This window comes from Pleurodeles waltl, chromosome 1_2 (assembly GCF_031143425.1).
Source record: "Pleurodeles waltl isolate 20211129_DDA chromosome 1_2, aPleWal1.hap1.20221129, whole genome shotgun sequence".
Lineage (NCBI taxonomy): Eukaryota > Metazoa > Chordata > Amphibia > Caudata > Salamandridae > Pleurodeles > Pleurodeles waltl.
Window position 1 is genome coordinate 1,311,901,865 of NC_090437.1, and position 15,575 is coordinate 1,311,917,439.

General features: G+C 47.0%; 1 protein-coding gene across 1 annotated transcript in view; it reads left to right on the forward strand.

The window, feature by feature from the left end:
* Window positions 1-15,575, forward strand: part of LOC138250906 (long-chain-fatty-acid--CoA ligase ACSBG2-like) — a 306,186-nt gene that overhangs the window by 12,337 nt on the left and 278,274 nt on the right. Inside the window, exon 2 of the mRNA XM_069205604.1 lies at window positions 14,834-15,123. Coding sequence (XP_069061705.1) covers window positions 14,834-15,123 — 290 coding nt within the window. The remainder of the gene's footprint in view (window positions 1-14,833; window positions 15,124-15,575) is intronic.

Consider the following 15,575-nt stretch of genomic DNA (forward strand, 5'->3'; position numbering starts at 1 on the left):
GACCGAGCCCTTGTTGTTTAATAAATAAGTGGCAACGTGGGATCTGAGTTGCTCCTTCCCCCTCAGTGTCCTATATCTAGAAGTCTGAAGCCTCCAGGGCTTACGTCCCGGGGACGCCACCCCCAGCTCCAGGGCTATTAAGAACAGGGAGTGGCCAGACAATGCTGCTGATAAGATCTGGGACTCCCTGACCGTATGTAACAGCCTGTGGGTAATGAGGAAGTAATCTAGTCTCGATTGGGTCCCATCAACTGGTGAGACAAAAGTGTATTCATGGTCCGATGGATGGGAGAGGCGCCAATGATCCAGCAGACCATGGTCAGAAAGGATATCTCCAATGAGGGCCTGGTCGGCGTTGTTGTCTGCGTCAAGGCCCCCTGATCGATCCAGGATAGCATCCTGTGCTAGGTTCCAGTCCCCACCGAGTAAATATTGGGAGGCTCCGATCTCTGTCAATAGGCGGTTCAGAGAGAGGAAAAACGAATGTTTGGAGCCCGTGGGAGCGTAGACAGAGCCAACACAGTCCGTGGAAGCACCCAGTTTCAGCTTGGCGAGGACATAGCGTCCCTTAGGGTCGGTCCACGTATTGAGAAGTCTGAACTGTAAAGATCGACGAATGAGAATCGCTACCCCACACAGCCTTCCCGAACCCTGCGGCGCACAGTGCATAGACGGGGCTCCGCTGAAGAGTACATTCCCCACCCAGTCTCTACACAGTTTCTCCGACTCTGAGGGAGAAAGATGTGTTTCCTGTAGAAGGGCGATATCTGCTCTTCTAGATCGCAGGTAGGATAAGACCTTTTGCCGCTTGATATAGTGTGTCATGCCATGGACGTTCAAGGAGAGGACCGTCAGTGGAACTGTTGATCCCATTCACAGACTTGGACAAGCAGGTCGCAGTGAGTGTGGAGTCTTCCTAGCTCAGGCACTCCTATCAAGGAGTCACTGTGGTAGTGAAGAGACTAAGGACGTGAGGGCGCTAGGGAGTAGGAGGGGACTGTGGGTAACCCTCGGTCAGGGAAGGGGGGGCAAGTGACCAGCTAGAGAGATGCAGAGAGAGGGAGAGACAGGAGAAAACAAGAAACGTGGGGGAAGTAGGGTACGGGCAGGCCAACTCCATAGATACCAAAGTTAGGATAGAAAGGAATGGAGGGAGAGGCTAGGGAGGAAAAGTGAGGATATAGAATGACAATCAAAGAATACACAAAAGACACAGAATTGTGGACTATAGAAACAGAGGTAAATACCTCACTACAATAAACCCTGTATAACTGCGGGTCGGAACCTGCATGGCCCACGCGCCGAGCGAGCCCGATGGGGGAGGGGAACGGGAGGGGGAGCCCGAAGGGGCCACCCACAGACAACCAGGAGTGAGTATCATTAGGTGGAAAACTCGGACAGCGCAAAGGGGTAGGGAAAGAGCATAATGTATAATGTATCAGGGGGAAGAACAGAGAGAGCACTGAGGACGGGTTCAAGACAGAACCTGGACGTGTGTGGCGCGGTGTGCCCTGGGATGGAGGTGTGAGGGCAACTGCCCTATTGGGGCGAAGACATCTGAGAGAAGTTATGGGACCTACACGTCGTCGGTATTCCGATTCATCCCATCAGAGCGGAGGTCTCCGAGGGAGGGGAGAGGAAGAGGGCCGGCATCAATGAACCGGGGCCGGCAGACGAAGAACGCGGAGGGAGCGTTAAGATAAGTTGAGGTACACTAAGCTAAGTGGTGCGAAGTTGGGGGGCTCTATGATGTGGGGGGCAGGAAGGACTGTGCTGTGTCACCTGAGGTACTCCCCAGTGTAATGGCAATTATAGTGAGGGGGGGGGGAGAAAGCAGGAAATGAGTAACACAGACTCTTTTAGCAGCCTTCATGACATGTTCTGGTCTCCAGCGGGTTGTGGCAAGTGGTAGGCTCGGACCGACATGACTGGTGGGGGGAACCTGAGAAGGAGGGTAGGCAACAGAATGTGGGTCCCCGCCCCACAACATAAGACTAACAACGAATTCAAGACAAAATAGCTCATACAGTACTAATAACACTGAGCATATATAACATACTAGCCGGAGCAAATCATAACCAGAAATGTAAAAAGAGAGGGGAAACAGGAGGCAACTAGCCTGTGAAACATCCCCACATCCCTGTCGTAGACAAAGCCCTAGAAAGGACGGAAAGCACCCTGCGAGCCAGATGCACTAGGAGCTCTGTGCGTAGGGCAGACAATATCAACAGAAGTGGCAAAGACAATAGTCACAACAGTTATAATAGTTACAATACTGGCAGCTCCTATCATAACAGGGGTAGAGAGAAACGGAAGCTAGTGAACTGGTCACTTCTCTGTCCAGCGGGGAAGTACATGATTTGAGCTGGAGGGCAGAGGTTCTTGGCTGTGACGGAAGATCAGCACTACGGGCGTTCCGTGGTCGTCAATGGTTTCAGAGGGGATCGGGATTTGTCTCTGCCTTGATCCTGGGTGAGGGTAATCACAGCCTGAAGAGCATGTTCTCGGCCTTCTTTCGATTTTAGTGTGTGGTCGTAGGTCCGTCCTCTCTTCTGCAAGGCGGTGTGGTGGTGAGAAGTAGCATCGGAAGAAGGATCCTCCATGTTCGGAGAATCTGTTCTCGGGTGAGCAGGAGTGTGGTCCATGGGATGCATAGTGAGGTCATCCAGGAAGAAACTAAGGTCTGCAGGATCAAGGAAGTCTCTTGATTTACCATCCAGGGGAATCCACATATGGGCGGGCTCGAAAAGGCCAAATTTGATGTCCAGCTGCCTGAGTTGGGGTCGTACTGCCAAGAATGCTTTCCACTTCTCTGGTTCGGGCTACTCTGGAGAAGTCCACGGCCACCCGTATTTCATGACCCTATAGAGAATACGGGCCCTGAGATCTGGCCGCTGAGATGACTTGGCGGGCGGAGGAAACATGCGATGATGGGGCGAGGTCACCCAGGGGGTGCTTTATGCAGAGGACCAATTCTGTGGGCTCTTTGAAACTCCAACGACGGGGAAAAAATCAAGGTCCGTGAGTTCAGGGAGGAAGTTTTTAAGAAAGGCCTTGACGTCCGATCCTTCTTTGTGTTCCAGTATGCCAAAAAAGCGGACGTTGTCTCTCCTGCTTCTGTCCTCCAAGTCTGTGATCTTTGTCTGCAAGGACTGTATATCCACGTCCCGGGCTGGCAGATCCATAATGTGATCCTTGACGGTTGTGAGGCGGTGATCGAGGTCCATTACTGTTACTTAGAAATGGGCTATATCTGCCCGTATGGAGGTTGAGGCCGCAGAGAGGTCTGAAATCCATTGCCTCCAGATGCCATCCCACTGCTGTGATTTCCTGTAAGATGCGGTCAGTGGCATAGGCAGGGTGAGAGTCTGCCGGCTGGGCTGCGGAGCTAGGAGAGGTCACATGTGCCGCCATGGGTTTCGGTAGTGCAATGGTTTCTGAGAACAGTAGTTGGCAGGAGTGTCTGCCCAATGATTTCACCTCTGGCATCACCACCTGGGAAAAGAAGGGGTCCTGGAGCGGAACTCCAGGAAATCCTTGAGGTTATGGGGCTATGTCGTGGCTCTGCAGAAGGCGTAGTCATCTCCTAGGGATGGAAAATCCAGCACAGGAGCCCCTCCTATGTGGATGTAGCTGCTCCCGAATGTGGTAATCTAAGCGCGCTGCACTCCTGGTCTGGCCTACTCCCCAGCCGTGACCCTCCGCAGTCAGGCCCAACCTTGATGAACAGTGCCGAACCAAGTCGTATGTGGAGACGGGGGGATTGTCCTAGATACAGGCTGGCCGCACTTGCAAGGGTGATGTTGAGGTGCTCACCCAAAGAGTCCATGCAAAGGGTCAGTCCCTTCAACAGCACCCAGTTCACGCAGGATGCCTCTTCACTATGGTGGACCCCCGTCCCTCGGGTCCCGCCGCTCCAGGGGTCAGGCTATATAGGCACAATCCTGCTTACAAGGCCAGACGTGATCCAGACTGGCAGATGGTCCTCATATCGCGTGTGGTAGGGAGCTGCAGCGCGCCTCCTCACGCATGTTGCAAGCCTCACTGGGCCCTCTAGAGAAGGTGCACTCCGGTGGTAGAGGAGGATCTGTCTCCCTCCTTCCGCAGCATAGGGCCCGCTCCTGCACAGGCGGGGAGGCTGCTTGTAGTCCCCCTCTGACACTCCCCCTCTCCTTCGTGGGCTCCAGGAGTTTGGGGGGTGTCCAACTGAAAGCGCTGGGGGCTTGGGGGGTCACTGACCATGGGCGGGCTCTAGTCCGACTTCTGTGGCCGGACGTGATCCGTCCTGGCCGCCTGCACTCCTCGCGTGCTCTCCGCGCAAGGAGATAATCAAGACCGCGGCTCTTCTGGCATTGAAAGTCCGCGAGGTTGCTGCGCTGCTCACGCCGATTTCTGGGGAGAAACGGCCCCCTCCAACGCTCTCCGCCAGAGTGAGCAGACTGTGGCCAGCTTGTGAAGGTACTCCCGTCCTCCAATAGCCCCTCTGGGTCCCCAGGCTCATCTTTGGCGCGCAGAGCGCATTTACCAGGCGGCCATTTCCAACGACGGCCAGACTACTCCCCCAGGCAGGGACCTAAATATATGCACAACAACTACAGAGTCTCCAGGGCCCAGATATAAAATCATTTTGTTTGGCAACTTGCAATTTGTGATTTTTTGAGAATCGCAAATTGCAAGTCACAAAACAAAATGTACAACAGGGTCAACCACTCTGTTTGCGATTTGCAAATTGGTCGCAAAGGATCTGCCTCGTTAATATTCATGAGGCAGGTCTCAATTTGTGACCCATATGGGAATGGCCACACTCACAGTGATGGGGGCCTACCGGAGTCAGCAGACCACCATGTCTGTGACTGCTTTAAATAAAGCAGTGTTTTTTATTTTTGAAATGCAGCCCATTTTCCTTAAAGGAAAACAGAATGCATTTCAAAAATAAAAATGAAACATTTTAGTTTATTTTTTAAGAGTAGACTTGCTCTGAAAAAATGTCAGAGCCCACGTTCACAAAGGGGAAGGTGTCCCTTAGTGACTCCTTCCTGTTTGCAAATGGATTATCACCAATTTGAAATTGGTGGTAACTGTGGTTGTCCCAGTTCGGAAGGGATGCCACTGGAAAACCCCTTCCTAATTGCGAATCGTAATCCCTATTTTGTGAGTTGGTAACAGGATACTGACTCACAAAATAGGTATGGTACATTTAACAAGGCCATTTTGCAGTCGCAAAAGACGATTCTTGCAATTGCGAAACCGTGTTGTACATCTGGCACCATGTGCCCAGAAATGGATCCATGTCATGGAAGTTTAAGTAGGAGGCAGGCTGCAGTCTCCTAAGGGCGCAGTTGCAGGGGTGGTGTTTGGGGTCTTACACCCCCGCAATAAATGTATTTTCTGATGAATGATTGGGTACAGATGCCTTCAGCTGAGTAGGTGAAGTGTGTGTCAGATTTCTCCTGGGACTGTTCTTCATCTGTGGTTCTTCTTTTGAACCTTCATCTGGGTTAACAGGGGCTCCTGTTTTCCCTGGACTCTTCAGTGCTTCTTGGGCTTGGTCCCCTTCTTCCACAGGTCTTCAGGTCCAGGAATTCACTGCTGGTGTCTTGCAGTGTCTTCTGGTTCTTGGATAATCTTCTTTCTCGTGTTCTGGGAAAGGTACTGTGTTTTACACCTGCTTTCCTGGGCACTGAGGTGGGTTTTATTACTTACCTTTGGTGTTTTCTAGTACTCCCAGCGACCCTCTACACACTACCCTTGCCTAGGTGAGAAACCGACATTCGCATTTCACTTTCTTAGTATATTGTTTGTGTTCCCCCAGGCCCATTTCTAACTATTGTGAGTTTCACTAATTGCACTGTTTTCTAACTGTTTCATGCTTATTTCTGTATACTAGTGTATATAATTTGTGTATTACTTAACTCCTAAAGGAGTATAGTCGCTATGGTATCTTTGGTATTTGTGTCACCAAAATAAAGTACCTTTCATGTATGTGAGTACTGTGTGACCACAGTGGTATTGCATGAGCTTTGCATGTCTCCTAGATAAGCCTTGGCTGCTCATCCACAGCTACCTCTGGAGAGCCTGGCTTCTAGACACTGCCTACATTTCACTAATAAGGGATAACTGGACCTGGTATAAGGTGGAAGTACCATAGGTTCCCTCTGCAAACCAGGCCAGCCTCCTACATAGGTCTGATCTGTTTATTATGAAAAGTTACAACAAAGTCATTAGGCCTCTTCTATTTATTATGAAATGCATTTGTTTGAGCACATAGAGCTGTAGTGAAGGATTGTAAATAATCTGTGTTACATCCTGAAGACATGTGTCCTGTTACACGGAATCTCACAGATTATATTTGTAGGTAAGCATGTTGGTGTTGATTACTCTTTTTGACAAACCATAGGGTTAACAATATTCTTGCTGGAATCTCTGACACAATCCTGTAATATATGCATGTGTGTGGGTGTATTTGCCTGTGTTTGTATATATAAATATGTATGTGTGTGTGCTTCTGTGTTTATGTATACATACGTGGATAGAGGGGCTTTGGCCAGCCTTCTATGGCCATAGGTCTTCATGTTTATCCTTGATGCTCTCTTCCATCCATGACAGCTTGGCCAGTGGGTCAGCTCACTTTAAGCATTGGCTCGTCTGCACTGTGAGTGACAGGGCTTGTCTGATCACAGGTGGACGTTTGCCTGAAAGTGTCTTTCATTGCCAGGGCTGATGGGCCAGGCTTCTAGATTTTTGTTTTCTCCCTTCATAGGTCCTCTTTCATGTATTTCCTTCTTCTCTTTTAGTATTTATTTTTAGAGCATCGTGTAGTTACAGACACTTGTGGCTCCTTTGCAGCCTCTGAACTTGTCAACGGTCATGAAATGGTATTGGCTGTAGCACAACCATCCAAGGTGCTGGCTCTAAGCACTATACACCATGCACAGCACCACTGTAATGGGGGACGCACTGCTGTGTTTAGTTTTATATGTTAGTGCAACCATATGCCCACTGGGTTTAGGTCTCAGCATGTTTTTTTTTCTATTTTGCTTCTTTTTATGTATTGTGCAAATCTGTTGAGTTTGTGTGTTTCATTGCCTTTGTGAAAGTGGGTGAATGAAAGCATGGGTCAGTGGGTGGATGAATGGATGCATGAGTGCATGGATCAGTCCAAAGTAAATTTACGATGACTTTTGAGTGCTTAAACGCATCATTGATGAGGGCTAGCCTTACGGCTGGTGGCACCCTGTGCGACAATGTTTGTTGGTGCCTCCCCAATGCCACGGATTGCCTTACTACCACCCTGATCTCTCTCCAAGCAGATTAATCACCCAGAGTTAGCTTGACATTTTTATTGTTGCCTGAAAATTGCTGGAAGCAAGGAATGCTGCAGCAGGTGCTTTTGAAATCATAATATACTTGCAAACATGGCGACCCCCCAAAGCCAGCACCCCAGGGCGATGGGACCAGTAGCATCTCCCTAGAGCCGGCCCTGCCAGTGAGTAAAGAGATACATTTTTCATCCAGGCCTGTTAGCACTGCCAATGCTTGTTAATACTGCTCGTCCTGAGCATTGGCGGCACCCTCCACACGTAAAACCCTGAGCTGATGCTGGCACCGAGATGGACCACGTCCTGAGAGAAGACGCCGGAGTCTGAGATCCAGTTATTGACTGATGACAAGGGTAAGCCGGACAGACCCTGGCTGTGCTGCGGCCTGAGAACAGACACTGCAAGAAGCAGGGCACCGGTATGCTTTAATCACACCTCTCAGCTGCCAAGGAGGTGAAGGCGTTGCATTGTGGGTACTGATGGCTGTTGCAGTAGGGCTGGTCGGACCTGCCTGTTCACACGCTGCCTCGCACTAATTCGGGGGCGGTGCTCCTGGCTGCAAGCAGAGTCAAATGAGGGCAACTCAGACGCGTTATGAACCCAGAAAATAGTGTGTGATGGATTATGCCAGCTGCCTCGTCTGTGCCAAATACTTTGTCCCATTTTAAAGCCAGCAGAAACGCCCCAAAGAGGAGAACTTTCTGCAGACGGGCGGATCCTGCCGGGCCTCCTACTGCAAAGTAATTGCGAGCATTTGCAATTCAATAGGACTTGCACATTTCGGACAAGTTAATTGCCATGTTTTGCCAACAGCGCCCACGAGCAAACACAACGAAAACATGAGAAGAAACTGAGAAAAATAAAATAAAGTTAGCTTTAAAAAATCAAATTTTGCTATTTTTTTTGTCCTGCTGGTCACGTTTTTGCAAGTCAAAAGCCTGCTGGTTGCAGTGCACTGGAAGTTAAAAACAACAAATAGTACCATTATCACATCGGGACCAGCCCTGCTCCACACAGAGGAACGGAAATGATGCCAGGCATGCCCTGATGCATTACAAAGCTGTAAAGAAGAGTGCCACGCAAACCAACAAATGGTGAGCGACAGGCGGGCTTCCAAGCTCTATACAGAACACAACAGTGTCTCGCAAGCAAGACGCATGCACTAGTGCATGCACTCGCAGGCTCGACCCTAAAAACTCACGCACACGCAGTACTACACTTTTAATAATGGACACTCTGAGGAATGCCGGGTCTGAGGGATAAGCCACAATCAATGTCCCAGTTGCCCTCTGGCCTGGTTCACCTTTACAACTCTCTAGTTCTGCCCTCACCCACGACTGGTCTGTTCCATGTTAGGTGTCTGACATACCTTTACAATTTTCAGGTGCATTTGAGAGTAGCTAATGTATTAAAGGTATTAAAGGTGTTTCCGGTGTTTTATAATGTGAGGCAAAGAACTATAAATCACCGAATGAGAAGAAGAAACCTCGAGGAGTTGTTCTACTTACCTATTTGAACCCAGAAACTTGAGAGCTCTGGGCATGCTGTGCTGGTCCAGAGGAAATCCCTCAACAGCATGACTACCAAAGGCATATTAGGGCATCTGCAGCACATAGCTTTGGTACTCAAAAACTGAAGAAGCAGTTTAGAGAGTACTACTGCCCGAAGTACTACATAAGGTGGGAAAATACATCGTATTTCACTGAGCATCACATTGTCAACTCAATTTAAAACAAGCATTTGGAAAGCAATGGGTCTCCCGTTTACTCGAGTTAAAGCTTTTATCTTTGTAAACTCCTAACCAGACTTTCCTTGCCACATAAACTGAAAGTAAAACAGTTTCACATAAGCGAGCCGACGGCCACCATGAGTGAAAAGCGAACACACAAAAGGGAAGAGAAGTCCGCTCGCAGTGAAACGCATCCGCAAAAGTGCAATTATCCATGTAACCACAAAAGTACAATTATCCGTGTAATCGGCAAAAGTGCAATTACCTATGTAACAGGGTCAATGTCATGCAAATCGCTCGACAACTGCCCAGCGACATCGCACTGCCTACGAAATAAAGAGAAAAATTAGTGCAGATGCCATACGGAAAACAAGGATCCTCATATGTTTTCAGTAGTTGGCCAGTGTGCTCGAGGAGGGCTAAACACCGGAAAAGGCATGACATAACCATGCCTTTCACAAATTAAATCAAGCAAATTTTAAAAGGCAAGCCCACCAACCAACCAAACTGATGGGCGTGACATGGGCGTGGTTAAAAGCCCACAGAGAGATCACAACAGGTACCGATTCGCTTTGCACTCAACCCTAAAAAGCAGGATTTGGAATGAGGCAAAAATAACGCTCAGTGTAAAGAAGTCAGTGAAAACTGTTCACTCTATAATGCACCAAAACAGTAATGCTGTGTTTGGGAGGCACTGCAGGGCCTGGTCTTGGAGACAGCCCCATCTTGTGCCATCTCAAGCTGCTGGTCCCGTAAAGAACCAGAATCGAACCAGGACCCCTTGCAGCCAGGGTGAGTGGCATGAAAAGAGATGCATATCACGTTTGCGATGCACCTTTTCATTTGCAAAAATGCAGCCTGTCTGAGGGACTAGGCTGGGCTTTGGTAGCTTTGTTGGTAAATGAAAAAGCTATTATTTCATTTGTAAAATGCAGCCTTTTGTCTGTTGAATAAATGGGAGGAACAGGGAGGGGGCCCCTTGGGAAGGATAAAGCCGACCTAGGGGTGTCAGCCCCCTTTGCCCATCTGTTAGCTCCATTACTGACAGAATGATTTCTAGTTTAACCAAAGTGTCCACCCCAAAGTCAGAACCACTTCAGGGCTGCCCAATATCAAGTGTTTGGGTTTCCTGAACTTATTCCGACTGAAATAGGTACTAAAATAACCCATGCCTTGAGGAAAATAAGCACCATCTTAAGGCTTCACTTTCATTTCTTTGATGTGTGATGAATATCTACCTAACTTTAAACAGCTCAGACCACAGGGGCTCAACAGCTTGACATTAAAGAAACCCTTGGGCTCGGCCAGATCTAAAGGCTGCTAACTCCCTGAGGCGCCTAGCTGCATCCCAACAAGATGTGCTTTCTATAAAAAAGGCCTCCCTGCCTTCTGCAGTGTGCCTGCAGTTTGTGTGTCTATTAATCGGCGTCCTTGCTAATAAACAACAGTCCCTACACTCAGTGTTTCATTTGAAAATAAAAACGTGCCGGTGCCCAAAGCTTTCCTCTGACACTCAGCTGCTGCAGTTAAATGTGCGATTACAGAATACTGAGGCAGCGTACTCCTAAAATCATCCCAGGCCTCTTTAATCCATTTACAGCCTCTTCCTGCCCCTTCAGTTCACTCTTGCAGCTTTCTGATTTTTTCCCTTTGTGGCGCTTTTTCATTGTTCTCTTCCTCCGTCTTTCACAAATGCGCCTTTTGCTCGCAGTGCCGGCCCCCAAAAATAAGTGCTGCAATCCCCCACCAGCCGGTGGCTTAACAAAACTTGAGGGGGCTCCCCTACAAAGTACCTGGAGGGGACTTCCTCACCCTTGGACCCGGTCAGGGTCCTGCTTCCCATGCACAGTGTAATGTAATCAGGGGGCCCCCCGGAGCTCAGGGCCCTCTCGCACCACAGAAGCTGCGAGGGCCTTTGTTACACCACTGCCACCAGCAACCACTGGCTCAAATTAAGCCCTGTCTACACCCCCATGTATTTTCTGGTACTATTCATCAATAAAGAAAAACAAGCTTTTGCAATGCAATAGATCTCGCATTTTCTTGAGTGAGAGCTATTGGCATTGTAAATTCAGAACAGGATTTTTCTTGCTTCATAAATTGGACAATTCTGTCTCATAAAATCATCTTTTCCTACCATGTTTTGGTGGTCACTGGAGGCTACTGACATCAGAAATCGCAAGCCCTTGAAGAGAGAAGAGAAGATGATTGCACTATCTCGCGTTGTGTAAACGTCTGAACAGAAATTGAAAAATAAGGATGGAAAAGTATTTTATTTTTATTTTAACAGAATGAAAAGTCTTTTAAGCATTCTTGCCTCCCATTTCAAGGAGCAGAGCAGCCTGAGCAGATTCATAGCCCCAATAAAGGAGATAAGCAATGCCCTGTGTGCGATGTCCTGAGTGCTGGCAGGGAGGGGCCCTGGAGAGAAAGACTCAAAATGTGATGCAAGGCTAAGCAAGTTTCACATCATTGCTTCTAGGTTTAGCTACATTCTACCAGAAAGGGCATATTGTGGCTTTCAGGAGCAGTGAGCTAAATGACCGGGTGTTTCTTTTGTAAAATAAGCTTTTTTTAGGAGCCAGAGGTAAACCAGTACACCACCGGAATAAAGCCAAAACAAATGTCAGTGACATTGGAGGAGATGGGAGGAACGGAATGCTGCAATAAAACGCATGCAGCTACCAGCCTAAAATACCCACAGTGAAAGGGGAGCACCAAAGAAATAAAATAAATAGTCCATCACAGCAACAGATAAAGAAACCACACTGGAAAAATACAGTAATTGGTCACTGCTCTGAAACAGAAAAAGGAGGGAGAGAAAGGCAGAACTGACTACTAGCGAGCAAGATTTTTTTTTCTTTAAAGGACACTGCAAACAACAAATTAAATCGCTTTAATCCATAGGGAGTATACTAAAAGTATACACGAGGTCGAATGCTTAAGCTCAACTTAAAAAAGTGTGATGATGTGTTATCACACATATGCAAGTATGCACCCACCGTGAAGTGACGCTAAGGTTCCCCAGCGTGATGACGTATTTGTGGGCCTGCATCACCACACATGCCCAAGCAAAAGGCATGATGCAGCAACTATTTCTTTTTTATTTACCATTGCAAGATGTCAAACGCCCATCTTGGAGCTGCAGATGTTAAATCACAATTAAAATATGGGTGACACTGCCTTTTAGGAAAAGAGCCGACTGACAGCAAATTGCAGCTGCTGGGTCAAGCATATATAAATAAATAAATAAATAAATAAATAAAAAGCAACAGGAAAAGGCATTTAGGAGTACATGAAAGAGTACAGCTGAATGATACTTGTAAATGGCTTTGTGAATTTCACCCAGTGAGTCAGTCACTACGGAGGACCAGGAGTGGACTCCTAGCAAGCATGGCATATTATTGTGGTCATTGCCTATTTTATATGTTGCATGTACCTCAAAAATATCCACTCACAAATACTGCAGTTGTTAGGTTGCTACACTAACATTACAATACATCATAAAGAAGCATGCTAAAAAGAACATAATATGTTTTATGTAGAAAGAGTGTAAATACCATTTTTAGGGTCAGTCGCACAAAGCACTTTGTCCCTGGTGCAATCTCTCTATGGGCTATTAACCATGCCCATAAGTTTTGTTGGTACGTGGGCTTGTCTTTCAAAATTCGCTTGGTTTCAGTAGTGAAAGGCAGGCACATGTCATGCCTTTTCTGGTGTCTAGCCCTCCTCGATTGCACTGGCCAACTAAGGAAAACATCCGAGGCTCTATGTTTTCCGTATGGTTTCTGGACTACTTTTTCTTTTTATTTCATAGGCAGCGCGATCTCGCTGGGCAGTAATTGAGTGATTTGCATGACATCGACCCTGTTACATGGATAATTGCACTTCTGCCAATACGTTTCACTGCGAGCAAACTTCTGTTACCTATTGGTGTCTGCTTCTCGCTCATAGCAGCCGTCGGCTCGCTTATGTGAAACTATTTTACTTTACAGTTTATGTAGCAAGAAAAGTCCGGTTAGGAGTTTAAAACTCCAATAGCTCTAACTCGAGCAAACGTGAGTCCCATTGGTTTCATTAATTGGCTTCACACTTGTGGAGTAGATGTTTAAAAAAAAACAAGAATAAATCAGAGCTTGTTTTGTCTTTTCTGCCTCACAAAATAAATGTCTTTCACATTAGCACGTCTGTTTTGATTCAACTAGAAATGTTTGTTCGCATGACACTGTGGCTTTGGGATATGTATTTATTTTCTTTTTGCGAAAGGGGAGGAATATTTAAAAATGTATGATTTAGAAAGGCAGATAGTAAGGCCCATATTTATACTTTTTGGTGCAAAACTGCGCTAAAGCAGTTTTGCTTGAAGAAGTTTACCGCCGGCTTGCATCATTCCAAAGTGCCAGCCGGGCGCCAAATTTACAGAATGCCGCAAGCCGGCGCTAAGCTTGGGCTAGCATAAAAAAATATGCTAGCCGGGTGGGGGTGACGGTAGGGGTAAAGGGGGTTTTGCATCAAAATGTGCTATGCTGGATAGAGACAAAAAAAATGCTGCTAACCAGCCTTGTGTCATTTCCAGACGCATAACCATCCAAAAACATGACTCCTGTCTTAGCAAAGAAAGGAGACATGACCACCACCGCAATGGCCAGTACAAGGGACCAGTGTCCCCTGGGCAAGGTCATTGCACTCAGTGCCATGCAGGGGGCCCCATGTTAGGGCCCCCAATGGCACTTTCAAAAACATTTCTATAATACTTACCCATACTTACCCTACTTACCTCGGATGGGGTCCCCCATCCTCTGGTGTCCATCTGGTGTGGATGGGGGTGTTCCTGGGGCTTGGTGTGGGCACCTGTGGGCCCATTCCATGGTGTTTGGCCATGGAAATGGGTCCACAGGTCCCCTAACTCCTGGTCTGACCCAGGTGTTAAATAATGGCGCTAAGCAAGCTTAGTGCCATTATTTGGTTCTGGGTCCCACCCCTGCATCATTTTAGCACGGGGATAAATATGGCGCTAAGGGCATAACGTCATTTTTTGGACGGGAATGCCTACCTTGCATCTTATTGATGCAAGGTGGGTTGGCGCATCCAAAAAAGGTGCTAACTCCAATAATTTGACGCTAGACATGTCTGGCGTCAAAATAAAAATATGGGGCTAAGTTTGCGCTGCATTTGCCCAAACAAATGACGCAAATGCGGCGCAAACAAGGGGCGCAGCTCCTAAATCTTTTCTTTTTGTGCCAATAAACATTTGGCATGGCATTATCCTTTAATTAAACCTGTACTCACCAAGTAACAAAAGGCATTTGGTACAGATACATGTAATTTGGACCTTAGTGATAAATTAAGAAAAAAAACGCAACTTTTTTCACTGAACCCCAACAACAAATTTACATTTAATTCAACAGACCACCCCTAGCACCAGCCCCACTGTCTCAACCTTGTGTGATTACCTGCTGAATTTTATAATTGGTATAACTGGACACAGTATTTCTATACCTCAGAAACCTGGAAGCACATGGCCAATCGAGTGGGGCAGTGTTCCACCTGAGGATATTGGTTTGCCGGACTTGTGTTATATGCGTAGATTTATTCATGGGTTCATTGGCCATTAGTCAGAATTCTTGTTTGAAAACAACTATTCGAAGTTCAATAACAACATAAAATGTGGGATACAATAAGTGTAACAAGTTTGAACTTGCTCTAAAATTCAGTAAATATGCCTCATACTCAGATCTGAGCAGAGCAAATGTTGAAGTGAGCTACTTGTTCATATCTCAAACAGGAAAAAACTCTCCAGTTGTCCTTGAAATGGAGAAAAGCCCTGCTGGGCTGACCCTGGCTCCAGCTGACTGTCTCTGGACAACCGCGAGGGATGGGGCGGTAAAGCTGCGCATGGAGGAGACGGGACCAGCTTCAGAGCCACCAGTCACCACTGTGCAGATGTTTCAGGAGACGGTCCAGCGCTATGGCAACCAACCAGCCATGGCTGTGAAGAGAGATGGGCAGTGGAAGACCACCACCTATCTACAATATTATGAGCAGTGCCGGGCAGCAGCCAAAAGTTTTTTGAAGGTTAGTTGGGATGGTACCAGAATATCATGGTCTAAATATATCTAGAAAAAACACTTGTGTCCTAAATGTTGTTCACAAGAATAATGCTGAACTGGAGTTAATAACAGAACATCTATTCCAAGAAGCAAAGGTTTTGCAAATGATATTCAGGCCACAATACTTATGCCAGACAACATTTCTTTCCCTAAGTAGACTGACTTGCAGCCAGTCATATCAAATGGCTATGTTATTTTAGTTAAATTAATGGAATTATTAATGGGACTTTTTGAAATGATTCACCTGTACTGATGCTATAAAAGCAGAATTATAAAGACTTTGTACTCCCACTAAGCGATGCAAAGTGGTTTAAGGCCTTGAAAGGGTACTTACTTTCAAGTATAAAAGTTATTTTGCTTTGGAAAGCTACCATTTTTAGAGTCAATTGGGATTGCCCTCATTTTGCACGGGGGAGG